At 41.0% G+C, this 27,219-nt stretch overlaps 1 protein-coding gene across 2 annotated transcripts in view; it reads right to left on the reverse strand.

Moving 5' to 3' along the window:
* Positions 1–27,219, reverse strand: part of bbs9 (Bardet-Biedl syndrome 9) — a 449,751-nt gene that overhangs the window by 289,772 nt on the left and 132,760 nt on the right. The window contains exons 14-18 of one of the 2 annotated variants that reach the window (XM_061957169.2): positions 26,815–26,919; positions 14,492–14,506; positions 4,961–5,101; positions 768–863; positions 504–676 (exon numbers count right to left, since the gene is read on the reverse strand). In XM_061957169.2, the coding sequence (XP_061813153.2) occupies positions 504–676; positions 768–863; positions 4,961–5,101; positions 14,492–14,506; positions 26,815–26,919 (530 nt within the window). The remainder of the gene's footprint in view (positions 1–503; positions 677–767; positions 864–4,960; positions 5,102–14,491; positions 14,507–26,814; positions 26,920–27,219) is intronic. The other variant, XM_061957178.2, reaches the window with a different exon arrangement.

The following is a 27,219-nucleotide window of genomic DNA, read 5'->3' on the forward strand; positions in this document are numbered from 1 at the left end:
AAGCATCCGTAACACCTCAGCAATGCCACAGGCTGATTGCCTCCATGCCACGCCGCATTGATGCAGTAATCCGTGCAAAAGGATTCCCAACCAAGTACTGAGTGCATTAATTGACATTTTCCAATGTTTGATTTAGTTTGCTGTTATAAATCTTTATTTTTTACTTGGTCTGAGGAAATATTCTAATTTTTTGAATTTTCTTAAGCTGTATGCCATAATCAGCAATATTAAAATAATAAAAGGCTTGCAATATTTCAGTTGATGTGTAATGAATCCAGAATGTATGACATTTTCATGTTTTTTTAATTTCATTACAAAAAATAAAGAACTTTATCACAATATTATAATTTTTTGAGACAGTCCTGTATATTGTATTGGTTTTGGAAATGAAAAGCATCAAAACGGCGCCCGCCTGCTTTGATTTTCCTGTGTGCGGCCCTTCAGTGGAAAAAGTTTGGCCGCCCCTGGTCTATGACATATGAGAGGAAGTCAGACATGTGTACCTGGAAGTGGTTGTCCACAGACAGGAAGTAGTCCTGCAGGGGAAGCGGTCCGCCGAAACTCTTCTTGAAGTCGTTAACTCCTAGTTTGGAGAAATGAAGGTCGACTCTGTGGAGCAGCTCCTTCACCACCAACCACATGTCCTCAAAGATGTCGCTCTGAATGCGGTAACGCTCTGACACACAAACAGACACGCGACACACGCCCTTTACACGCGCCGAATGACAAATGCCTTCCATGACAAAAACGTTGGAAAGGAGACTCACGGGAGGTCTTGGACGCCAACAAGGTCACGTTGCCGCCCGTCAGGAAGTGGAAGGCCAAACTGTTTCCGTCTTTATCTTCCCACTTTTCCGCAAATTCTGCAGACGCACAAAGAGAGTGATGCCGCTGATAGGACGGCCTATCGCCATGCACGCCGCCACAATGTCGTCACACTGTTAACACACGCAGTGTTTAGTCGTCAGATTAGAGTTGATCATCAGATTACTGGGAAAGTAATAAAAACAATACTCATACATCACAATAGAATAGACTTTTATTGTCATTATTACAGTGAAATTGGAGCAGATCCCCTAAGGTGCATACTAGAGATGTCCGATATTATTGGCCGACAAATGCTTTAAAATGTGATATCGGAAATTATCGGTATCGGTTTCAAAAAGTAAAATGTATGACTTTTTAAAACGCCGCTGTTCGGAGAAGTACAGAGCGCCAATAAACCTTAAAGGCACTGCCTTTGCGTGCCAGCCCAGTCACATAATATCTACGGCTTTTCACACACACAAGTGAATGCTACGCATACTTGGTCAACAGCCATACAGGTCACACTGAGGGTGGACGTATAAACAACTTTAACACTGTTACAAATATGTGCCACACTGTGAACCCACACCCAACAAGAATGACAAACACATTTCGGGAGAACATCCGCACCGTAACACAACATAAACACAACAGAACAAATACCCAGAAACCCTTGCAGCACTAACTCTTCCGGGATGCTACAATATACACCCCCCGCTACCCCCAATCCCGCCCACCTCAACCTCCTCATGCTCTCTCAGGGAGAGCATGTCCTAAATTCCAAGCTGCTGTTTTGAGGCATGTTAAAAAAAAATAATGCACTTCAATAATAAATATGGCAGTGGCATGTTGGCATTTTTTTCCCCCCATAACTTGAGTTGATTTATTTTTGGAAAACCTTGTTACATTGTTTAATGCATCCAGCGGGGCATCACTACAAAATTAGGCATAATAATGTGTTAATTCCACGACTGTATATATCGGTATCGGTTGATATCGGAATCGGTAATTAAGAGTTGGACAATATCTGCAAAAAAAGCCATTATCGGACATCTCTAGTGCATACATAATAATTTAGTAATATAAATAAATAGTAAAAAAGATAAGAAAGAAGATATATATATACATATATATATGTATATATCCATACATATGCATATATTTATATACATATACACATACAACATTATTGCACATTATAGTCCGAAAAATAAAAAGACATATGACACATTGTGCTCACTCAGGGCCTGTTTAATGCTACTATGGCTCTTGGGTAAAAACTGTTTTTTTAGTCTATTTGTGCCCGCTTTTAGCACCTTATAGCGTCTGCCCGAGGGGTAGCAGTTCTAGGTGGCAGTTCTCGGTGTCCGAACTGTGGCCCACGGCTCAAAAAAAAAGTTGTGAGGGATATCCATTTGATAAGAAAAAAAGTTAGCGTAAATTCCACACTATAAACCGCCATTTTTTTTCCAACGCTCTGAACCATGCGGCTAATTTATTGATTTTTCAGCGCCGTAATGCAGCTAGTTAAAAAAACAAAACAAGCAAATACACTAAAGAGGTGTGTTATTGCTTGTGCTGTGGCGCCATCTTTGGACGAGTTCGCTCACTCCAGGTGCTGCAGTGTCCTCCCATTTAGCGCCTTTAACCGGAAGTAAAAGCACCGTTCAGTCTTCTAGCCGTCCACAGCGGTTCTACTCGTATGGATTCTTCATATATCTGTCCAAGTTTAACAATATACAGTATTTTCCGGATCAAACTGTTCTCAGTGGCCTAGTGGTTAGAGTGTCCGCCCTGAGATCGGTAGGTTGTGGGTTCAAACCCCGGCCGAGTCATACCAAAGACTATAAAAATGGGACCCATTACCTCCCTGCTTGGCACTCAGTATCAAGGGTTGGAATTGGGGGTTAAATCACCAAAAATGATTCCCGGGCGCGGCCACCGCTGCTGCCCACTGCTCCCCTCACCTCCCAGGGGGTGATCAAGGGTGATGGGTCAAATGCAGAGAATAATTTCGCCACACCTAGTGTGTGTGTGACAATCATTGGTACTTTAACTTTTTAACTTTCCAACTTCAAAATATTCAGCCTGTTTGGGAATTGTGCGCTCGACTTCCAACAATTCTAAAACAAATTCTAGGATTTCAGTTCAATTTCAGCATTGGAGCATTCACACGCAATTCCTTGAGGAATTGCCTCATCTAGTTTAAAAGTGTGTTTTTCTTCTGAAAAGGCATGTTACATGTTAAAAGTCTGACGTTTTCAATTGATTTTATTTCACGTCAGTGGGCGACGCCGTTTCGCAATATGAGTTTTTCGAGGTACCACAGTACGAGCGTATACCGAGTTACTTCTATACTTAAAAAAACCACAGTAAAAGTGGGGTAAAAAAAAAAAAAAGAAGAGTAGAACGGTGAAAGATGAGAAGAAAACGTTAAAATATTAGCATATTGGATTGATTTACAAACAAAAATTAAAAAAAATCAATTAAAATTAACTACAAACCCCGTTTCCATATGAGTTGGGAAATTGTGTTAGATGTAAATATAAACGGAATACAATGATTTGCAAATAATTTACAACCCATATTCAGTTGAATATGCTACAAAGACAACATATTTGATGTTCAAACTCATAAACATTTTTTTTGTGCAAATAATCATTAACTTTAGAACGTGAAAAAGAAGTTGGGAAAGGTGGCAATAAATACTGATAAAGTTGAGGAATGCTCATCAAACACTTATTTGGAACATCCCACAGGTGTGCAGGCAAATTGGGAACAGGTGGGTGCCATGATTGGGTATAAAAGTAGATTCCATGAAATGCTCAGTCATTCACAAACAAGGATGGGGCGAGGGTCACCACTTTGTCAACAAATGCCTGAGCAAATTGTTGAACAGTTTAAGAAAAAACTTTCTCAACCAGCTATTGCAAGGAATTTAGGGATTTCACCATCTACGGTCCGTAATATCATCAGAGGGTTCAGAGAATTTGGAGAAATCACTGCACGTAAGCAGCGAAGCCAGTGACCTTCGATCCCTCAGGCTGTACTTCATCAACAAGCGACTACAGTTGGTCGCTACATCTGTAAGTGCAAGTTAAAACTCTCCTATGCAAGGCGAAAACCGTTTATCAACAACACCCAGAAACGCCGTCGGCTTCGCTGGGCTTGAGCTCATCTAAGATGGACTGATACAAAGTGGAAAAGTGTTCTGTGGTCCGACGAGTCCACATTTCAAATTGTTTTTGGAAACTGTGGACATCGTGTCCTCTGGGCCAAAGAGGAAAAGAACCATCTGGATTGTTCTAGGCGCAAAGTGTAAAAGCCAGCATGTGTGATGGTATGGGGGTGTATTAGTGCCCAAGACATGGGTAACTTACACATCTGTGAAGGCACCATTAATGCTGAAAGGTACATACAGGTTTTGGAACAACATGTGTTGCCATCCAAGCAACGTCACCATGGACGCCCCTGCTTATTTCAGCAAGACAATGCCAAGCCACGTGTTACATCAACGTGGCTTCATAGTAAAAGAGTGCGGGTACTAGACTGGCCTGCCTGTAGTCCAGACCTGTCTCCCATTGAAAATGTGTGGCGCATTATGAAGTCTAAAATAGCACAACGGAGACCCCCGGACTGTTGAACAACTTAAGCTGTACATCAAGCAAGAATGGGAAAGAATTCCACCAGAGAAGCTTCAAAAATGTGTCTCCTCAGTTCCCAAACGTTTACTGAGTGTTGTTAAAAGGAAAGGCCATGTAACACAGTGGTGAACATGCCCTTTCCCAACTACTTTGGCACGTGTTGCAGCCATGAAATTCTAAGTTAATTATTATTTGCAAAAAAAAATTAAGTTTCTGAGTTTGAACATCAAATATCTTGTCTTTGTAGCATATTCAACTGAATATGGGTTGAAAAGGATTTGCAAATCATTGTATTCCGTTTATATTTACATCTAACAATTTCCCAACTCATATGGAAACGGGGTTTGTAAAAGCTTACCTTTTTATATTTGCATAGTATGTATATATAATTAATGTTGTAAATACACATCTTTATATATCTAGAAAGGCTGGTCTTAAAGAGGTAGGCATTTTTCTCACGTCTCAGGAAGGTAAGAAATACAAGAGAGTGTGTGTGTGTGTGTGTGTACCAGGAAAAGCAGTGCTGAGGTCCACCGGGGGCTGGTTGGTTTCCACGGTGATCTTAAAGTTACTGGTCTTGCTGGGAGGGGAGGCGGTGCAGACCAGTGCAAGAGGAAGTGTGAACCTGGACTGAAGGACATGAGGGACACCTGCAGAGAAAGATCCACATGTTGCTTAGTGTTGGGGGACACACGTCGTGGTCTGGACTACTGGAGCTGCTAGTCTTTCTACAAACAGTTACTAGTGGGGATAAAAGCCATGTCAGCACTTTTTCATTTTGCAAGTTGTTTTCTCTGCAGCCCATTCAAGTAGTGTTACATGTCAGCCCCCCCCCCCCCCCCAGGTGTCATACTCCAAGGCCGGAGGACACGTCTGTCACGCCACCTCATTTAACATGCCGTCCTAAATAATCTTAAGTGGTCCGCCACATTACTTTATGTGGTCTGCTAAGTCATTTTATCTGCTCTGCCATATTATTTCAATCGCACAATTAAAAAAAAAAATATATATATATATATATTTATTTATACATTTGATAGAAAACCATAATACAGGTACTGAGAAAACAGACACTTTTTTTTGCCCGCCTCCAAAAAATTAAATAAGTAAACAAATAAATAAATAATTAAAATGACTGTAACAAAATAAAAATAAAATATGTGTTCGCCACATTATTTTACGTGGTTTGCCACATTATTTCAGGCGGCTCGTCTCGTCATTTTATGTGTCCGCTATTATATTATGCAGTCTGCTATGTATTTTAAAGTGACCCGCCACGTTATTTTATGTAGTTTGCCAAGTCATTTATGTGTCCGCCACATAAAATATATTGTATGTGGTCCGCCATGCTATTTTATGCAGCCCACCACATCATTTTATGTGGTCTGCCAGTTTATTTAAGTGTCCGCCACGTTATTGTATGTGGCCCATTACATCATTTTATGTGGTCTGCCAGGTCATTTATGTGGCCCACCACATCATTTTATGTGGTCTGCCAGGTAATTATGTGGCCCACCACATTATTTTATGTGATCTGCCAGGTCATTTAAGTGTCCGCCACATTATTGTATGTGGCCCATTACATCATTTTATGTGGTCTGCCAGGTCATTTAATTGTCCGCCACATTATTGTATGTGGCCCATTACATCATTTTATGTGGTCTGCCAGGTCATTTAATTGTCCGCCACATTATTGTATGTGGCCCATTACATCATTTTATGTGGTCTGCCAAGTCATTTATGTGTCCGCCACATTATTTCATTATGTCAGCCAAGTCATTTATGGATCTGCCACATTATTTTATGTGGTCTGCCAGGTCATTTATGTGGCCCACCACATCATTTTATGTGGTCTGCCAGGTCATTTATGTGGCCCACCACATCATTTTATGTGGTCTGCCAGGTCATTTATGTGGCCCACCACATTATTTTATGTGATCTGTCAGGTCATTTATGTGGCCCACCACTTCATTTTATGTGGTCTGCCAGATCATTTATGTGGCCCACCATATCATTTGGTCTACCCAGACTTTTTATGTGGACAACCAGGTCATTTATGGATCCGCCACATCGTTTTATGTGGTCCGCCAGTTCATTTTATGTGTCCTGCCAAGTCATTTTATGTGTCCTGCCAAGTAATTTATGGGTTCGCCACATTATTTTATGTGGTCTGCCAGGTCATTTTATGTGGTCTGGCAAGACATTTATGGGTCCACCACATATTTCAAGCGGCCCGCCAAATAATTTAAGGTGGCCTGCCACATAATTTTATGTCGTCTGCCAAGACATTTTATGTGGTCTGCCAAGTCATTTATGGGTCCACCACATTATTTCAGGCGGCGCGCCAAATGATTTAAGGCGGACTGCCACATAATTTTATGTCGTCTGCCTGCCAAGACATTTTACATGGTCTGCCAAGTCATTTATGGATCTGCCACATTATTTTATGTGGTCTACCCAGACTTTTTATGTGGTCTACCAAGTCATTTATGGATCCGCCACATCGTTTTATGTGGTCCGCCAGCTCATTTTATGTGTCCTGCCAAGTAATTTATGGGTTTGCCACATAATTTTATGTGGTCTGCCAAGTCATTTTATGTGGTCTGCCAAGTCATTTTATGTGGTCTGGCAAGACATTTTATGTGGTCTGCCAAGACATTTATGGGTCCACCACATTATTTCATGCGGCCCGCCAAATGATTTAATGTGGCCTGCCACATAATTTTATGTCATCTGCCAAGACATTTTACATGGTCTGCCAAGTCATTTATGGGTCCACCACATTATTTGAAGCGTCCCGCCAAATAATTTAAGGTGGCCTGCCACGTCATTTTATGTAGTCTGCCAAATCATTTTAAATGTCTGCCACATGGCCTGTGAAAAGCTGGAAATAGTACATCCCTTTCTGGTTAAATGTTATATTTTTGGGGGCAATTTCAACAGAGAAATGATTGCACACGTTATCATCTGACCATGCAAGAAGGTGTTAAAAGCATGTTATATTTCGTTGTAAAAAATAAATACTTATATATGTGCTCATCACCTTGACTTACCATTTCAAAACAAGTTATCCATCAATCTGTTATTAAAAATATAATCATTAAAAAGGCTTGCAGATGCAAATGATGTAATGAGGCGATTATACATTTATATTCAGCATTATGAGGGCGGCCCTGAATGAAAAGGAGTTTGACACCCCTGCACTGCACCAACATCAACATGGCGCTGCGACCCAAAAGGGAAGTTGTTTGAGCGGAGAGCAGGTCTAACCTTGTTGTCAAACATTGCTGAGCTTGGCAGAAACGGGCACTGAGCTGCAATAACACCGGCAGCCGAACAAGCAGTGGAAATAGAATCCTCGGAGGAATGACAGTTCCAACATGGAATGTTCCAGGTTATTGCCAATAGCAGTAATAGGTTGCAACTACTGTGAAGTCTTTCAGTGCAGGCGCACAATTATCATGCGGTGATGTGAGTAATTCAATTGGGCTTGAATGAACAAAGTGAGGCACAGCCAAGCCAAACTGCAGCTCCCAAGACCGAGTGCAACAATTATCCCTCTCGGCTACTGTCTCATGCACTTTGGATGTTTGCTCAACATTGGATGACCCCCCCAAACCCTCCTCCCAGCAGCAGGTGCCCTCAGCGTGAAGGCTCCTGCTGCTCCTACGAGCCAAAGCAAAGAGTCCATAGGTTCACTAAGGCGGGTGTTGCCAGAGAGGTGAAGGAGAGGCCTACGCCATAAAACTGCAAACTCCATCTCGGGCGGAGAAGACAAAAAGCAGATTCAAAGACACTGTGGGTTGGGACAGATCTCTGGAAGAATGAATGATTAGATAAGAGTTCTTAGCTGTCCCTCAGTCTTCATTCTTTCTTTTAAAGGGGAACATTATCACAATTTCAGAAGGGTTAAAACCATTAAAAATCAGTTCCCAGTGGCTTATTTTATTTTTCAAAGTTTTTTTCAAAATTTTACCCATCACGCAATATCCCTAAAAAAAGCTTCGAAGTGCCTGATTTTAACCACCTGTCCATTTTCCTGTGACGTCACATAGTGATGCCAACACAAACAAACATGGCGGAAAGAACAGCAAGCTATAGCGACATTAGCTCGGATTCAGACTCGGATTTCAGCGGCTTAAGCAATTCAACAGATTACGAATGTATTGAAACGGATGGTTGTAGTGTGGAGGCAGGTAGCGAAAACGAAATTGAAGAAGAAACTGAAGCTATTGAGCCATATCGGTTTGAACCGTATGCAAGCGAAACCGACGAAAACGACACGACACCCAGCGACACGGGAGAAAACGAGGACGAATTCGGCGATCGCCTTCTAACCAACGATTGGTATGTGTTTGTTTGGCATTAAAGGAAACTAACAACTATGAACTAGGTTTACAGCATATGAAATACATTTGGCAACAACATGCTTTTCCTGAAAGGTGGTCTTGGTCCATCCTCAGAACATGCCCAAGCCATTGGAATCGGCGGCATTTGATCTCTAGCACCACACTGTTGCACTTGGTCTTCTTGTATGGATGTTCATTGGATATTTTCTCGGGCCAGAAGATTCGACAGAGTTTCCTGAGGCATCCATTGTGGAAGGCTTCGACTTTTTTCATGTCGTAGGATGTTACTCGCCAGCACTTTGAGCCGTACAACAATACAGATTTTACATTACTGTTGTAAAGTCGGACCTTTGTTCTTAAGCCATATTGCTTTGACTTCCAGATGGTGTGTAGCCTCGCAAAAGCACCCTGTGCCTTTCAGAGTCTTGCTCTAATGTCCTTTTGTGCAGAGTTGTCCTTACTGATGAGACTTCCCAGATAGGTAAAGTCCTCAACATAGTCGAGAGAGTGTCCATTCACTGTGATTGGTACATCTGGAGTGGCATTAATGCACATTACTTGTGTTTTGGACACATTTGTTGAGTACAGCCATGTAAACAAAAAGTTTAGCCAGCAACAACGGCTACCTGGCCCCCACAATGCATTGCGAAATCACGTGCCCTTTCGAGTCCTGTAGGACATACATAAAAATGGGACCCATTACCTGCCTGGCACTCAGCATCAAGGGTTGGAATTGGGGGTTAAATCACCAAAATGATTCCCGAGCGCAGCCACCGCTGCTGCTCACTGCTACCCTCACCTCCCAGGGGGTGGAACAAGGGGTTGGGTCAAATGCAGAGAGTAATTTCACCATCATCATAGGCGGTCACTCGAAACGAGTATGACGATCCTCCTGGTAGGGGGGTATCCCTTTATGGAGGATGCCTGTGCGTGACTTTGTTTAACGTGGGGAGACTGGTGCACAGACAGTCACCACACGATCCTTGTCAGGGTCCAGTGGCATGGAGTCCAAGACGACTGGGGACCCTTTTCTGCTGCAGCCTTCATCCGCCATCCCAGCCATTGTGACGCTCCATAGGGTTAGCAATCATCCTCCGCCTGTTCCACCGTTGAGGTCTTGGGTTGTTATTTCCCCATAACTGGGCCCACATGGATGTGTGGGTGCCTTCTTCCGCCTGCTCCGCCGTTGAGGTCTTCACCGTATCCCTGGCTAGGGGGCAGTCAGGTACTAGGCCTTTGCCAAGGGCCACCTGGGGTGACAGTAGTTAAGGGGTTAACCTCCTAGTGCCCCAAGACCCCATAGAGGAGCCTCCACTGCCGGATGCACTTTAACGTCATGCCCAGGACACGTAATTTCACCACACCTAGTGTGTGTATGACTATCAGTGGTACTTTAACTTTATAAATAGAGTACTTAGAATAGAATACAAAGAAAATAGAAACAATTGTAATCATGCAGTGCAAATAGAATGTAATACAATGACAGCAAACCAAACCAAAAAAAAAGCCCAACTCAGCACAGTTGGTACACGTGTGCCAGTTAAGTGTTCCTCGTGCAGGAATGGTGAGGTAGTGGGAGATTGGTATCCATTGCTACAGAGCACCATGGGACATCAGCAGTCTTACATCTTCCAGAAAGAAGCTGTTCCTCAGTCCGATGGTCCTACATCGGATGCTCCGCAGCCTCCCGCCTGAGGGGAAGGGGTTAAAGAGAGGGTGTTCAGGCTCCTTGGTGATGCAGAGCTCTCTTTCTGCATCTGCTGATGAAGAGGTTTGTGATGGTGATGGACGTCCCACAGTAACATTTGTGGATGTACTCAAGAAAGATACAGGAGCGCAAAGTGCCAACAAGCTGGCCGGATGTATGGAGAACCGGGATGGCTGGAAGAGAAGACGGAAGGCTCGTTTGAGGACGACCTAGCGAGAGTCAAAAAGATGCCCTCTACAGTCTACCAAACAGCTTTCACCACCCTCTGCAGTGCCTTCCTCTCTTCAGCCGTGCAGCTCTGTGCCACACCGCTCTACTGGGGCTGAGGATGCGCTCCATCACTCTGTAGAAGCTCCTAAGGATGGAGCTCCACAGTCTCTAGTGATTGATGTCCCACAGTAACATTTGAGGATGTACTCAAGAAAGATGCATGAATGCAAAACACCAACAAGCTGGCCAGATGTATGGAGAACCGCGATGACTGGAAGAGACGACGGAAGGCTCGTTTGAGGACGACCTAGCGAGAGTCAAAATGATGCCCTCTACAGTCTACCAAACAGCTTTCACCACCCTCTGCAGTACCTTCCTCTCTTCAGCCGTGCAGCTGCTGTGCCACACCGTTCTACTGGTGCTGAGGGTGCGCTCCACCACTCTGTAGAAGCTCCTAAGGATGGAGCTCCACAGTCTCTAGTGATTGACGTCCCACAGTAACATTTGAGAATGTACTCAAGAAAGATGCATGAATGCAAAGCACCAACGAGCTTACCGGATGTATGAAGAACCGGAATGACTGGAAGAGACGATGGAAAGTTTGTCTGCGGACAACCTAGAGAGAATAAGAGAGCTACAGTCTTCCGAGCAGCTTTCACCAGGGTGTTTTATTCTGGAAGTCACTGCAGAAGGTCTGCAATGCCTTCCTCTCTTCAGCCGTACAGCTGTTGTGCCACACCGTTCTGCTGGTGCTGAGGGTGTGCTCCACCACTCTGCTGATGCTCCTAAGGATAGAGCTCCCTAGTCCAGCACAGCACAGCTTTCTGAGGGAGTAGAGACGCTGATGTGCCTTCTTGAGCAGACAAGAAGGTGAGGTCCCTGGATAAATAAACCCCAAGATACCTGAAGCTGGAGACCACTTCCACAGCTGCTCTACCGATGTGCAGGTGGCACGGGGGGTGTGTGACCTTCCTGAAGTCCAACATGGGCTTTTTTACAGATGCAAAGGTTGTTGGTTTTGCACCAAACCACCAGATGTTCCACCTCCTCTGTACTCGGGCTCATCGTTGTCTGCGAGGACATAGCATGTTTCCAACTTTGCGGAAACGCTTTGGGGAACCTTCCTGTTCCCACTGCACAAAGCAAGCTACATTAAGATGTGCTTGGGGGAAGAACTAATCAGGTCCAGCATCAAATGGATCCCCTCCAACATCTTGAAGAGTCTTCCCAGAAGAGCGTAATCCATTTTTGCTGTAAAGATTCCACATTTTCCTCCCTTTGGAGCTAAAAAAAATGTGTCCCAAGACGACGATGAAAGTTGTCAAATGATTGTCCGTATTTGTTTTATTAACTGCGGTCACATGCTGCAGATTAACGTGCAAGTAGAAGCATCTGTGCACAAGACATCCATGGCATTAATCCGTCTCTGTCAAACATCTACTGACTGTCACGGAAGCCAAAAAACATTCTCGCGGTTTGGAAAGAAAACCCGACGTGGGTCTTTCGCCGCAGTTTTGGATTTCGGGGACAACCTCGACACCGACCTGTGCTTCATTGCATGGTGAGGGGTCAGGCGTCGTCACCTCGGACCCCTGGCTAGTGGCGCTCATTACAATCCAATTGTGTGTGGTCGCTCCTGCCGATAAATTTCCCATATAACAACCATATGTGCTGAATAAAAGCATATGATTTACAGATAAAACACAGCCATACAATACACCAGTGTGTGTGTGTGTGTGTGTGTGTGTGTGTGTGTTCTTGTATTTCTACCCTTCTTGAGACATCAACAAGGAAAAGTAGCTTCCATATGAGGGCCGGTGAAGAAGTTAGGACTGAAATCATGGTCCCAATACGGAAGCATATGGATAAGTAGGAGAGAGCCAAAATACTAGAGTCCGTGAACATTGCCCCAAAGTCAGGATTTTTTTTGTTGATTTAATGTGCATACAAAAGTAAACATTGACAGGTGCAAAGGCAGCAATATATGATAAAACAAGACGGTAGCTAAAGACGGAGGTCCCTATTCATCCCCCTGAAAAACAGCCAGGTGAACAGCTGATTTTACGACTTCCGGTGCTGACGTGAGACAACCCGCGTCCCATATGTGACCGTAGGATGAACAAATACACTACAGTACTAAGACTATAGTGGCCATTGACAGTTAGCTTCTACAGCTGGGTTGCCCAAAGTGCGGCCCAGGGGCCATCTGTGGTCCCTGACTCCTTTGTCATTGGCCTTAAGCACATTACAAAAAACGAAAAATAGAGATCCCATTTGCACCCCTGGTGGTGAAATCTATCAAAATTAGGGTGGGCCCAAAAAGGAGGGATTTTTCAAATTGAATGCGTGTCGGTTTTAAAAAGTGCTGCCCCTTTGGTCAACATATGAAATAACAAGTGTGTGTAAGGAATTGAAATGTTGCATTTTGTCATTTCCCTGCCTTCTCTTTTTTGTTGTCTGTTTTCTTTCTTCAGTCAATTAGTCCCCAGCGAGACACACCTGCAACTAATCTCTACCCAGTAGTATATAAGCTTGTCACCGACAGCTGGTCCCTGCCAATTATTGTCTCCTGCACCTTCCACGTGCATGCGCATGATTCACTTCGTCCTGCCTGGTATGTTGTTTTTTCATATTATCTAAATTCCTCACCTCTTTGTATTTGCCTTCTAGCCTTCCTGAGGTGAAGAGGATTTTGTTGGACCTTTTGTAGAGCTCAGTGCGCCCTGGCCTTTTCCCCCTGCCGACCACTGAAGGACCTGCTTTTGTTTGTATATTCATGGTGTGCATTTTTGCCCCATCGCCTTTTGTTACACTTTTTGGACTCATATTAAGTTGTTTAACATATTGTAAATCAGCCTCGCCTCCAGTCTCTGCATCCTGGGATCACCTCCTTGATCAAACCCTAACATGAAATGCGCCCCCTTTGACCAAAATTAATTAAAAAAATTAAATAAATATGTATATAGAGACATACTGTAATAACGTGAAGTAAATAATGAAGATTAAAAAACAATTACAAAAAAAAATCAACTAAAAGCTTACCTTTTTTATACTTGCAAAGTTTGTATATATTATTAATGTTGTAAATACACATCTTTATGTATCTAGAAAGGCTGGTCCTGAAGAGGGAGGCATTTTTCTCAGGTCTCAAGAAGGCAACAAATACAAGTGTGTGTGTGTGTGTGTGTGTGTGTGTGTGTGTGTGTGTGTGTGTGTGTGTGTGTGTGTGTGTGTGTGTGTGTGTGTGTGTGTGTGTGTGTGTGTGTGTGTGTGCACCGGGCCTCTAACCCCACTACAGATCACGGCACATCCTATTCTGTATCAAAGCACACAAACTCGGACAACTAAAACAAACACTGGCTTGGGACTGGGAACACTACTGACTATTCTGTGTGTGTCATAAGAAATTTAGTATGAAGACTGTAGAGTGTAAAAAGAAAAATGGGATATTTGTATTCATAAAGCGGGGAGACATGTGCAAGAATATGTGTGTGTGGACTCCTGGCGGGGATCACGTTACAGAAACATAAACGGTAGGCGGCAGGTTCTTCCTGTTTATACAGTACAGTGTGTGTGTGTGTGTGTGTGTGTGTGTGTGTGTGTGTGTGTGTGTGTGTGTGTGTGTGTGTGTGTGTGTGTGTGTGTGTGTGTGTGTGTGTGTGTGTGAATCTGTACAGTATAGGCATGTTCGACAAATAAATGTGTGTGTGTGTGTGTGTGTGTGTGTGCGTGCGTGCGTCTAGTCTATCCAGCCCACGTGAGCGTGCACGTACCTTTGGGGTTAAACTCTGCAGGGAGAGAAAAGGAGAAGATGTTAGACAGATGACAGAAGAAGCAGATGTTCCACCCTGACCGGGCTTTGTTCGCCTTCTTCCCACGCTCCGCGCACAGTCAAGTGCACATGGCGACAAAGCACCTCCGGCGCGATAGCACGCCGGGAGACGATACGCCGTGATAAGGATGAGAGGAGGGTATGGTCGCGCTAAGAGGGTGTGGGCGGCGTCCTGTAATAAGTGGCGTCGCCATCATCCAGTGGTGGAGCACTCTTATCGCCCTCAAGCTGGTGGCAAATATCCAAAACAACATTGTTCAGAGGAATTAATAAAGACGGCGACCATAAAAAGACCTTGGGCCAGATGTCTTTTACAAACCCCGTTTCCATATGAGTTGGGAAATTGTGTTAGATGTAAATATAAACGGAATATTTGCAAATCCTTTTCAACCCATATTCAATTGAATGCACTACAAAGACAACATATTTGATGTTCAAACTCAGAAACTTAATTTTTTGGGGGAAAATAATAATTAACTTAGAATTTCATGGCTGCAACACGTGCCAAAGTAGTTGGGAAAGGGCATGTTCACCACTGTGTTACATGGCCTTTCCTTTTAGCAACACTCAGTAAACGATTGGGAACTGAGGAAACTAATTGTTGAAGCTTTGAAAGTGGAATTCTTTCCCATTCTAGTTTTATGTAGAGCTTCAGTCGTTCAACAGTCCGGGGTCTCCGCTGTCGTATTTTACGCTTCATAATGCGCCACACATTTTCAATGGGAGACAGGTCTGGACTGCAGGCGGGCCAGGAAAGTACCCGCACTCTTTTTTTACAAAGCCACGCTGTTGTAACACGTGCTGAATGTGGCTTGGCATTGTCTTGCTGAAATAAGCAGGGCGCATAGATGGCAGCATATGTTGTTCCAAAACCTGTATGTACCTTTCAGCATTAATGGTGCCTTCACAGATGTGTAAGTTACTCATGTCTTGGGCACTAATACACCCCCATACCATCACACATGCTGGCTTTTGAACTTTGCATCAATAACAGTCTGGATGGTTCGTTCCCCTTTGGTCCGGATGACACAATGTCGAATATTTCCAAAAACAATTTGAAATGTGGACTCGTCAGACCACAGAACACTTTTCCATTTTGCATGAGTCCATCTTAGATGATCTCGGGCCCAGAGAAGCCGGCGGCGTTTCTGCATGTTGTTGATAAATGGCTTTCGCTTTGCATAGAAGAGCTTTAACTTGCACTTACAGATGTAGCGACCAACTGTATTTAGTGACAGTGGTTTTCTGAAGTGTTCCTGAGCCCATGTGGTGATATCCTTTAGAGATTGATGTCGGTTTTTGATACAGTGCCGTCTGAGGGATCGAAGGTCACGGTCATTCAATGTTGGTTTCCGGCAATGCCGCTTACGTGGAGTGATTTCTCCAGATTCTCTGAACCTTTTGATGATATTATGGACCGTAGATGGTGAAATCCCTAAATTTCTTGCAATTGCACTTTGAGAAACGTTGTTCTTAAACTGTTTGAATATTTGCTCACACACTTGTGGACAAAGGGGTGTACCTCGCCCCATCCTTTCTTGTGAAAGACTGAGCATTTTCTGGAAAGCTGTTTCTATACCCAATCATGGCACCCACCTGTTCCCAATTAGCCTGCACACCTGTGGGATGTTCCAAATAAGTGTTTGATGAGCATTCCTCAACTTTATCAGTATTTATTGCCACCTTTCCCAACTTCTTTGTCACGTGTTGCTGGCATCAAATTCTAAAGTTAATGATTATTTGCAAAAACCAAAATGTTTATCAGTTTGAACATCAAATATGTTGTCTTTGTAGCATATTCAACTGAATATGGATTGAAAATGATTTGCAAATCATTGTATTCCGTTTATATTTACATCTAACACAATTTCCCAACTCATATGGAAACGGGGTTTGTAAAATCAATAGGATTCTTGCAGACGATTAAACATGGCGTGCTGCACAAAGGGTCATCATTTAGTGTGTTATGGTCTAAACCCAAAACCTTTTACCTTCAAGGGCCAAAGTGAAAAAGTGCCTATTGCTGGGTTGCATATGACGTCTGTTTTTCTTCTTTGGCGGCTTAATTCACACCATGGCCGAGCAGCTTGAGCGTAACATTAAAAAAAGAGTGAGCGTGAGTGTAGAGTTTGAGCAGAAAAATGCTGTATTGCTGTTCTGTTCTTGGGTGTTCCAGTCGTTCAAATAGAGAGATAGGGAAGAGCTTTCAGAGAGTCCCGAAAGAAGTGGTTCATAAAGGTAATAAAGTCCGGGAGTGAGTCAAAGGAAATGGCTCTTAAAAATATCACTTTCATCATCTTGTGGAATACGTTTGGACCGCTTGTGTCTGCAGTGATTACTTTGGAAAACATTTGAATTGTTTTGAGAAGCTTTCTGTGGTCGCGTTTATTCTCTACGATATTAGTAGTGTTTGAGAGCAGAACTACATGTAAAAAGAAGGACAAGAGATCGCATATGTTTGTGTTGTGGTTATGAATACAACTAGGAAGACATGGTTGTGCAAATAAACTAACGTCATCTTAAAAGGGGAACTGCACTTTTTTCGGAATTTTGGCAATTGTTCACAATCAATACGAAAGACACAGATGGATTTATCTTTTTTTTCATGTATTCTAAATATTAAATAAATGCGATCAAAAGTCTGCTTACAATGGAGCCTATGGGAGCCCCTAAAACACATCAGGACACCTCCATTGAGATTTTATATACATGATGTAAGTATATATGTAATGTAGTCACTACTGCCTAGTTTCTTTTGTTATATTCTTATTTTTACTGTTACATTTTTATTCTTATTGTTGCTTTTTATTTTTATTCTTATTGTTATATTTTCAATTTTATTTCCATTTTATTTCCATTTATAACCCCATTATTTAGTTTTAAATCAATCAATCAATCAATCAATGTTTATTTATGTAGCCCTAAATCACAAGTGTCTCAAAGGGCTGCACAAGCCTAACCTTAACCCTATTCTGTACACTGCTGCTGGAATTGTAATTTTCCTGAGGGAACTCTCCTGAAGGAATCAATAAAGTACTATCTATCTATCTATTTATCTATTTATAATAAGATGTAGTATTTACGTATTTTGATCATTTTAAGCATATGCGGCGCATTAATTTTAAAAAACGCATCACGTTTGCTATTTTTTTCTTCATCACTGATTATTACTCACTGCAGACTTTGTGAGAGCCAACAAACATAATAAAACAAACACTTACTGTACAAGGTCTGCTGTTATTAGGATGCCGACTGCTAGGATGTTCATATATTCCCAATTAGGTGAAGTATGATTCATAATCCTCGTAAAGAAACGGGGTGGGGGTGGGAAACACATGTGTAAAAGACTTCCTTGTGGTCTACATAACATGTAATGGTGGTTCTTTGGTCAAAATGTTGCATAGATGATGTTTTACACATCATCTTCAAGCCGGTTTCTGACAGTCTCTTCCGGATGCGCCGTTTTGTGGGCGGTCTTATTTACGTGGCTCACCTTCGACAGCGTCTTCTCCCCGTCATCTTTGTTGTAGCGGTGTAGCGTGCAAGGGCGGGAGTGGAAGAAGTGTCAAAAGATGGCGCTAACTGTTTTAATGACATTCAGACTTTACTTCAATCAATAACGGAGCAGCATCTCCTCATCCGGAAACGACAACAATGCCGGAAATGTGACCCGTGAAAAACCGTCCGACCGGAACTCTCTAATAACTAAAGTTCCTTGGGTGGATAATGTAAACTCACTACACCGGTATGTTTTAGCGATTTCATGGCGAGTTTACTGACAGATATAAGTAAGAACTTTACACTACTTTATATTAGAAATGGCAACAGCTGAGGATGAATGTCCCATAACAAGAAGATAGAGAAAAAGAAGCTTATCGACTACGGTGTAGGCACGGACTACAAAGGCGGACGCGCAAAATTTTTCAGGAATTATGCAGATCAGCAGGTACTAGAAGGTAAGAAAGTTGCTTTAGCAGAATATTGCGAAACAAAACGGCAGATAATATATCTTACCTTATACACACACCATAATAATACTCCAAACGGTGCAGCCTACACTTATCTCTTATGTTTGCCTGCCATCTACTGGTCAAAGTTATTACACCATGTACCAAATAAAATTGCTTCGAGGTGGGTATGCTCAACCATAACGTATTCCTTACATTAGGCGCACCGGGTTTTAAGGAGCACTGTCGAGTTTTGAGGGGGAAAAAAGGACTTAAATTACGCCTTATAGTCCGGAAAATACGTTAAATGTAAAAATAGTACCGCTTATGATTTTATGGTAAATTTCTGGCGACAGAGCTGGCAGGTTTTTACAGTAAAATCTAGAGATGTCTGATAATATCGGACTGCCGATCTTATCAGCCGATATATGCTTAAGCAGAATATTGTGAAACAAAACGGCAGATAATATATCTTACCTTATACACACACCATAATAATACTCCTATGTTGAAGCACATCAAACGGTGCAGCCTACACTTATCTCTTATGTTTGCCTGCCATCTACTGGTCAAAGTTATTACACCATGTACCAAATAAAATTGCTACGAGGTGGGTAAGCTCAACCAAACGTATTCCTTACATTAGGCGCACCGGGTTATAAGGCGCACTGTCGAGTTTTGAGGGGAAAAAAGGACTTTAAGTGCGCCTTATAGTCCGGAAAATACGTTAAATGTAAAAATGGTACCGCTTATGATTTTATGGTAAATTTCTGGCGACAGAGCTGGCAGGTTTTTACAGTAAAATCTAGAGATGTCCGATAAGATCGGCAGTCCGATATTATCGGCCGATAAATGCTTTCAAATGTAATATTGGAAATTATCGGTATCGGTTTCAAAAAGTAAAATGTATGACTTTTTAAAACGCCGCTGTAAGGAGAAGTACAGAGCGCCAATAAACCTTAAAGGCACTGCCATTGCGTGCCGGCCCAATCACAAAATATCTACGGCTTTTCACAAACACACAAGCGAATGCAACGCATACTTGGTCAACAGCCATACAGGTCACACTGAGGGTGGCCGTATAAACAACTTTAACACTGTTACAAATATGCGCCACACTGTAGACCCACACCAAACAAGAATGGGAGAACATCTGCACCCATACTTGCCAACCTTGAGACCTCCAATTTCGGGAGGTGGGGGGTGGGGGGTGGGTGCGGGGGGGCGTGGTTGGGGCGGGGGCGTGGTTGGGGGCGTGGTTAAGAGGGGAGGAGTATATTTACAGCTAGAATTCACCACGTCAAGTATTTCTATTTCATATATATATATATATATATCCCCGCGACTCCGAAGGGAATAAGCGGTAGAAAATGGATGGATGGATGGATATATATATATATATATATATATATATATATATATATATATATATATATATATATATATATATATATATATATAAAAGAAATACTTGAATTTCAGTGTTCATTTATTTACACATATACACACACATAACACTCATCTACTCATTGTTGAGTTAAGGGTTGAATTGTCCATCCTTGTTCTATTCTCTGTCACTATCTTTCTAACCATGCTGAACACCCTCTCTGATTATGCATTGCTGTGTGGCACGCACAAAAGTGCTTTCATCAAATGCACTAGATGGCAGTATTGTCCTGTTTAAGAGTGTCACAACATTGCTGTTTACGGCAGACGGACTGCTTTACTGTAGACGTTCTTTATATTGTGGGAAAGCGGACCCAGGTCCGCATGGAGCTGGAGGGGGCGTGGCCTGAATTTCGGGAGAAAATTTGTCCCGGGAGGTTTTCGGGAGAGGCGCTGAATTTCGGGAATCTCCCGGAAAATCCGGGAGGGTTGGCAAGTATGTCTGCACCGTAACACAACAGAACAAATACCCAGAACCCCTTGCAGCACTAACTCTTCAGGGATGCTACAATATACAGCCCCCCCCCAACCCCACCCACCTCAACCTCCTGCACTTTGTGACTTCAATAATAAATATGGCAGTGCCATGTTGGCATTTTTTTCCATAACTTGAGTGGATTTATTTTGGAAAACCTTGTTACATTGTTTAATGCATCCAGCGGGGCATCACAACAAAATAAGGCATAATAATGTGTTAATTCCACGACTGTATATATCGGAATCGGTTGATATCGGAATCGGTAATTAAGAGTTGGACAATATCGGAATATCGGATATCGACAAAAAAGCCATTATGGGACATCTTTAGTAAAATCGAGCGACTTTCGCCAGGTTTGACACCTGTGCTTTAGGCAGCGAGTCAAAACACTTGCAATGTTTTCATGACTCAGCTGTTTTGCCAGGCACATTTCACGATTGACAGCTGGTAGTGTGGTTGTGTTGTGTTGCATCGTACAGCATTTTGTGGGAGTCAGCACGGCTGTCTAATCAAGTGGAGTGCTCCGCCATTGTTGCTCTTTTTTAAGTCACACAGCCTCCAAGGAAATTCTTTCGAGCCCCTAACGACCGCAGCCACTGATGAGTCTCTTTTGATGAGCTTAAGAAGTCAACGTGGTCTTACTTGTCAGAATGTCAGAGCCTTTGTGCGGCTTAAAGACGAATGGGTTTGTGTGTTGGTGGGGTTGAAGGTGCAATCATCACCCCTGGGTGGGAGTCAAAGTGATGCATTCCTTCCATGCCTGCAGAGCGCTTGGAGGACGGGATGGAGTATTAATGGAGACGAGCAGACACACACACTCTAAGATCAGCATCACTGACTGGGTTTCCTTGGAGACCATTGTTGTGTTAGGCACACGATGAAGACACAAAGTGGAAAAGAGCAGCTGTGATAAATGAACGGACCATCAAAGTTCCACCACAGGTGTGTTCCAGAACAAAGTATGATAAACTGATCTTCTGTTTTCATGTTGCTGTTCTGGCCGGGGTTTCTTCACGAAAGGGAGTTTTTCCTTGCCTCCGTCGCCAAGTGCTTACTCATGTGGGGATCAGTTGGTTCTCTTTAATGTATGAGGAATGTGGCTTTAAAGCAGACCTGGGCAATTATTTTCACATGGGGGGCACATTGAGAGAAAAGAAATGTGTCTGGGGCCATACACACACACATATATATATATATACACACACACACACACATACATATATATATATATATACATATATATATATATATATATATATATATATATATATATATATATATATATATATATATATATATATATATATATATATATATATATATATATATATATGTATGTGTATATATTACATGTTATGTAGACCACAAGGATGTGTTTTACGTTTAGAAAAAATATATAATAATATGACTCTTTTAATGCGCCTTATAATCTGGTGCGCCTAATATATGAAAGAAGATCAACAATCTACCTTTCATCGGCAGTGCGCCTTATAATCCGGTGCGCCCTATGGTCTGGAAAATACGGTATTCTTACATTCACCCAACAGTCCGTCAGCATTTAAGTTGAGCTTCAGCACTGGAGTGTTCACACATTAATTGCTTCATCTCGTTACGTGTTGATATCGTAAAAAATATTAAAAGGTTAATAACATGAAGACGGTTAAACAAAAACAATTGCAGCACAAACAAGTTTGGGGACATTTTGACAAGGAGAGATATTTAGCTGTGATTTAGTGTCATGTAAATAAAATGGAATTGTTTTCCAACTGATTGTTGAAATAGTGAAGGGTGTGTGTTTGAAATCTGCAAGCCACAAATCACTCCAGACTACTTCTGTTCTATGTTTAGCGTCACAATAAAGTCTGACAAAAACAAATCCAGACTTCAAATGGATTTCAGGGTAAAGGAAAGTGCTCCAGTAGAAGACTGCTGCCAACTTAAATCCTGTCCAAAGGAAACAATACGCCGGTTTTATTTTCATAAACACTGAGAACCAAGTCGAGATCTGTATTTGGAGAAATAATGACGCCTGTGACATTTGAAATAAAGGCCTGCTGTGTTAGTCCACATGTAAAGTCAGGACTTCCAGCACCGTTGCCTGGAAATAGACAGCCTGGAATGGGGCTGCGAGATGAACACAGCGTGTCTGCAAGCAACCCACAGGTAACGATGTTAACCCAGAGATTGGGTCGCAACTGAGATGCGTTATTTTTTTTTTTACAAGAATATTGTACTGTTATTTTAAAAGTAACATTTTGGCAACTGAGCTGTTGTTTTTATACAAAAAATATTTACAGTTTTTTTTTTTTTTACAGTGCATTACTGTAAATTGAGAAACAGTACCACTGTTACTTTTACAGTAAAACTTTGACAACTGAGCTGCTGTTTTTTTTTTTTACAAAAATATTTTCAGTTTTTTTTTTCCAGTGCATTACTGTAAATTTAAAAACAGTACCCCTGTTATTTTTACAGTAAAATGTTGGGAACTGAGCTGCTGTTTTTTTTTTACAAGTCTTTTTTTTTTTCTTTTTTTTTTTACAGCGTATTACTGTAAATTGAAAAACAGCACCGCTGTTATTTTTACAATAAAATTTTGGCAACTGAGCTGCTGTTTTTTTACAAAAATATTTACCGTTTTTTTTACAGTGCATTACTGTAAATTGAGAAACAGTACCACTGTTTTTTGCAGTAAAATCTTGGCAACTGAGATGCTGTTTTTTTTACAAAAATATTTACTTGTTTTTTTTTCTTTTACAGTGCATTACTGTAAATTGAAAAACAGCACTGCTGTTATTTTCACAGTAAAATTTTGGCAACTGTGATGCTGTTTTTCTACAAAAAATATTTACAGTTTTTTTTACAGTGCATTACTGTAAATTGCAAAACAGTACCACTGTTATTTTTACAGTAAAACTTTGACAACTGAGCTGCTGTTTTTTTTTTTACAAAAATATTTTCAGTTTTTTTTTTTACAGCGCATTACTGTAAATTGAAAAACAGTACCCCTGTTATCTTAACAGGACATTTTGGCAAATGAGGTACTGTTTTTTTACAAAAGTCTTATTCTATTTTTTTTTTTACAGCGTATTACTGTAATTTGAAAAATAGTACCGCTGTTATTTTCACAGTAAAATCTTGGCAACTGAGATGCTGTTTTTTAACAAAGATATTTACTTTTTTTCTTTTGCAGTGCATTACTGTAAATTGAAAAACAGTACCACTGTTATTTTTACAGTAAAATTTTGGCAACTGAACTGCTGTTTTTCTACAAAAATGTTAGTTTTTTTTTACAGTGCATTACTGTAAATTGAAAAACAGTACCCTGTTATTTTAGCAGGAACATTTTGGCAACCGAGATGCTGTTTTTATTACAATTTTTATTTTTATTTTTTTTACAGTGCATTACTGTAAATTGAAAAACAGTACCACTGTTATTTTTACAGTAAAATTTTGGCAAATGAGCTGCTGTTTTTTTTGTTTTTTTTACAAAAATCTTATTTTTTTATAGTGCATTACTGTAACTTGAAAAACAGTACAAATTTACACCCAATTTTACAGTAAAATGTGTCGATAAGCTTCTTTTTCTCTACCATCTTGTTATGGGACATTCATCCTCCGTTGTTGCCATTTCTAATTTAAAGTAGTGTAAAGTTCGAACTCATTTCTCGTAATGGAAGCGCTAAAACATACCGGTGTAGTGACTTTACATTATTCACCTAAGGAACTTTAGTTATTAGAGAGTTCCGGTCGGACGGTTTTTCACGGGACACTTTTCCTTTTTGCACTAGTGAGCCACTGATGAGAAGATGCTGCTGACCTGAATAGACCGCCTCATCGGCAGTGCGCCTTATAATCCGTTGCGCCCTATGGTCCAGGAAATGCGGTAACTTATGGCGAGAAAGACACGAAAAGACCTTTTTTTTTTTTTTTTTTTTTTTTTATACATGTGTGAGGATTATGATCAATTCTTCATCTAAACTGGAAGATATGAACATCCCATCAGTCAGCATCCCAGTGAGAGCAGACATTGTACAGTAAGGGCCTGATTTAGTAAGACCCAAATACCAGCGTGTGCAATCTATAAAATAGTGTGTGCTATTATGGCCGAGTGATGTACTAAGACCGACTTATTCAAATGAGGATTTTGCGTATACGAAACGGGGAATCACCATGGAGACACTCATTTACTGCACATTCATGTTGTCATGCTCCTACCTGCAGCGTTTTGCTATGTTTTAAAACATGCTGGACACATGTATCACTTTTTATGGGCATTTTAGAAGCGGTTGTGCAATGCATCTACTATTAAACGTTTGTTTTTTTTAAATTACCATCGAAGGTGTGCTCATTGGTGGAAGGCTGCACTTACTCCACTCAAGACGCAAAAAATATTATACTTACAGCAGTTTTCTTTTATGTAAGAATTTCTATGCGGAAAAAAATGAAGGACATTAAAAAAAAATATTAAAGAACAACAAAACGCAACAATTGAATTTTATTTTAATCAGCCATTGTAAGTTAATAATACTAACACAGACACTCGTAAACGTGATAGAATATTAGCTAATGCTAACGATGCTAACTTGATTACATTACGATAGCACGTACAACTGTGCATGAAAACACTCATACAGACAGACAGTTTAGGAAGTATGAATTGTTTTAGTTATATTGTAAAACTTACAAATCTACAGAGATCAGACATAGGACGGTTTAGGAAGTATGAATTGTTTTAGTTATATTTTAAAACTTACAAACCTACAGACATCACACATGGGACGGTTTAGGAAGTATGAATTGTTTTAGTTATATTGTAAAACTTACAAACCTACAGACATCACACATGGGACGGTTTAGGAAGTATGAATTGTTTTAGTTATATTATAAAACTTACAAACCTACAGACATCACACATGGGACGGTTTAGGAAGTATGAATTGTTTTAGTTATATTGTAAAACTTACAAACCTACAGACATCAGACGGTTTAGGAAGTATGAATTGTTTTAGTTATTGTTAAACTTACAAACCTACAGACATCACACATGGAACAGTTTAGGAAGCATGAATTGTTTTAGTTATATTGTAAAACTTACAAACCTACAAACATCAGAAATGGGACGGTTTAGGAAGTATGAACTGTTTTAGTTATATTGTAAAACTTACAAACTTACAGACATCAGACGGTTTAGGAAGTATGAATTGTTTTAGTTATATTGCAAAACTTACAAACCTACAGACATCACACATGGGACGGTTTAGGAAGTATGAATTGTTTTAGTTCTATTGTAGAAAACTTACAAACTTACAACATCAGACATGGGACGGTTTAGTAAGTATGAATTGTTTTAGTTATATTGTAAAACTTACAAACCTACAGACATCACACATGGGACGGTTTAGGAAGTATGAATTGTTTTAGTTATATTGTAAAACTTACAAACCTACAGACATCACACATGGGACGGTTTAGGAAGTATGAATTGTTTTAGCTATATTGTAAAACTTACAAACCTACAGACATCACACATGGGACGGTTTAGTAAGTATGAATAGTTTTAGTTATATTATAAAACTTACAAACCTACAGATATCACACATGGGACGGTTTAGTAAGAATTAATTGTTTTAGTTCTATTGTAAAACTTACAAACCTACAGACATCAGACATGGGACGGTTTAGTAAGTATGAATAGTTTTAGTTATATTGTAAAACTTACAAACCTACAGATATCACACATGGGACGGTTTAGTAAGAATGAATTGTTTTAGTTCTATTGTAAAACTTACAACTATTACTTAGAGCGATGAATGGAGAATCCATACGAATAGGAACGCTATGGATGTTTAGAAGACTGAATGGCTTCCGGCTGAGAACACTAAATGGAAGGACACTGCAGCACCTGCAGTGAACAAACTCTTCCAAAAGATGGCGTCATTGCACAAACAACAACATACCTCATTGGTGTGTTTGCTTGTTTTTTGGTTGTTCTTTTCTAACTGTTGCACTATGGCCGTCGGCAAAGAAAAATCCATAAACTATTTGCACTTCTTATAAGCCGCAGGGTTCACAACGCAGGGAAAAAGTAGCGGCTTATAGTCCAGAATTGACAGAACGTGTCAGTGCCGCACCATCATTGGACATTTACAGTAATCCACAGTTGACCAAAGAAATAATACACATACTACTTCCTGAGTTGCTAAACCTCAGGGAGTTGTTTTCTTCTGGAAAAGGACATTTCAGTTTGACTTTGATGGTTTTATTCTGCAGAGGCTGAGTGTAATCAGTCCCACATTGCTGCACCCCCTCCTCCGTCACGCCAATGATCTTATTAGAACCGAGGGCTGTTTTACCACGCAAAAGACAAAAAATATATATATTTTTTTTGTTTACCTGTGGGCGAGCTGTACGACACGGTGATGTCTCCATCCAGGTCGGCAGGCGGGTAACGGCCGTCGAGGAAAGCGGAGAACTCCACAGCTGCGGACGAGCCCACGCCTGAGGAGGGAACGACACGACCGTGTTAACAATCCTCAGTTCTTCTGCTTGCAAACTTAGACCAAAAAAAAAGCTTATGCGTTATCTTTTAGAATAGAATAGAATAGATTGTCATTATATTTGCATATAACGAGATTAAGGACTCCAACTTAAGGTGCGGTAGTGGGAACAAATATGGGATGAAAATAAATTACACAAGAGGTAATAAAGAAAAAACTAAGAATTAAAATAAACAGACTACTATCCAATACAAATAATAAGCAATCCTGTACAATATACAAAACACTATACAAATACAAA

The sequence above is a fragment of the Nerophis lumbriciformis genome, linkage group LG04, assembly GCF_033978685.3.
Source record: "Nerophis lumbriciformis linkage group LG04, RoL_Nlum_v2.1, whole genome shotgun sequence".
NCBI lineage: Eukaryota > Metazoa > Chordata > Actinopteri > Syngnathiformes > Syngnathidae > Nerophis > Nerophis lumbriciformis.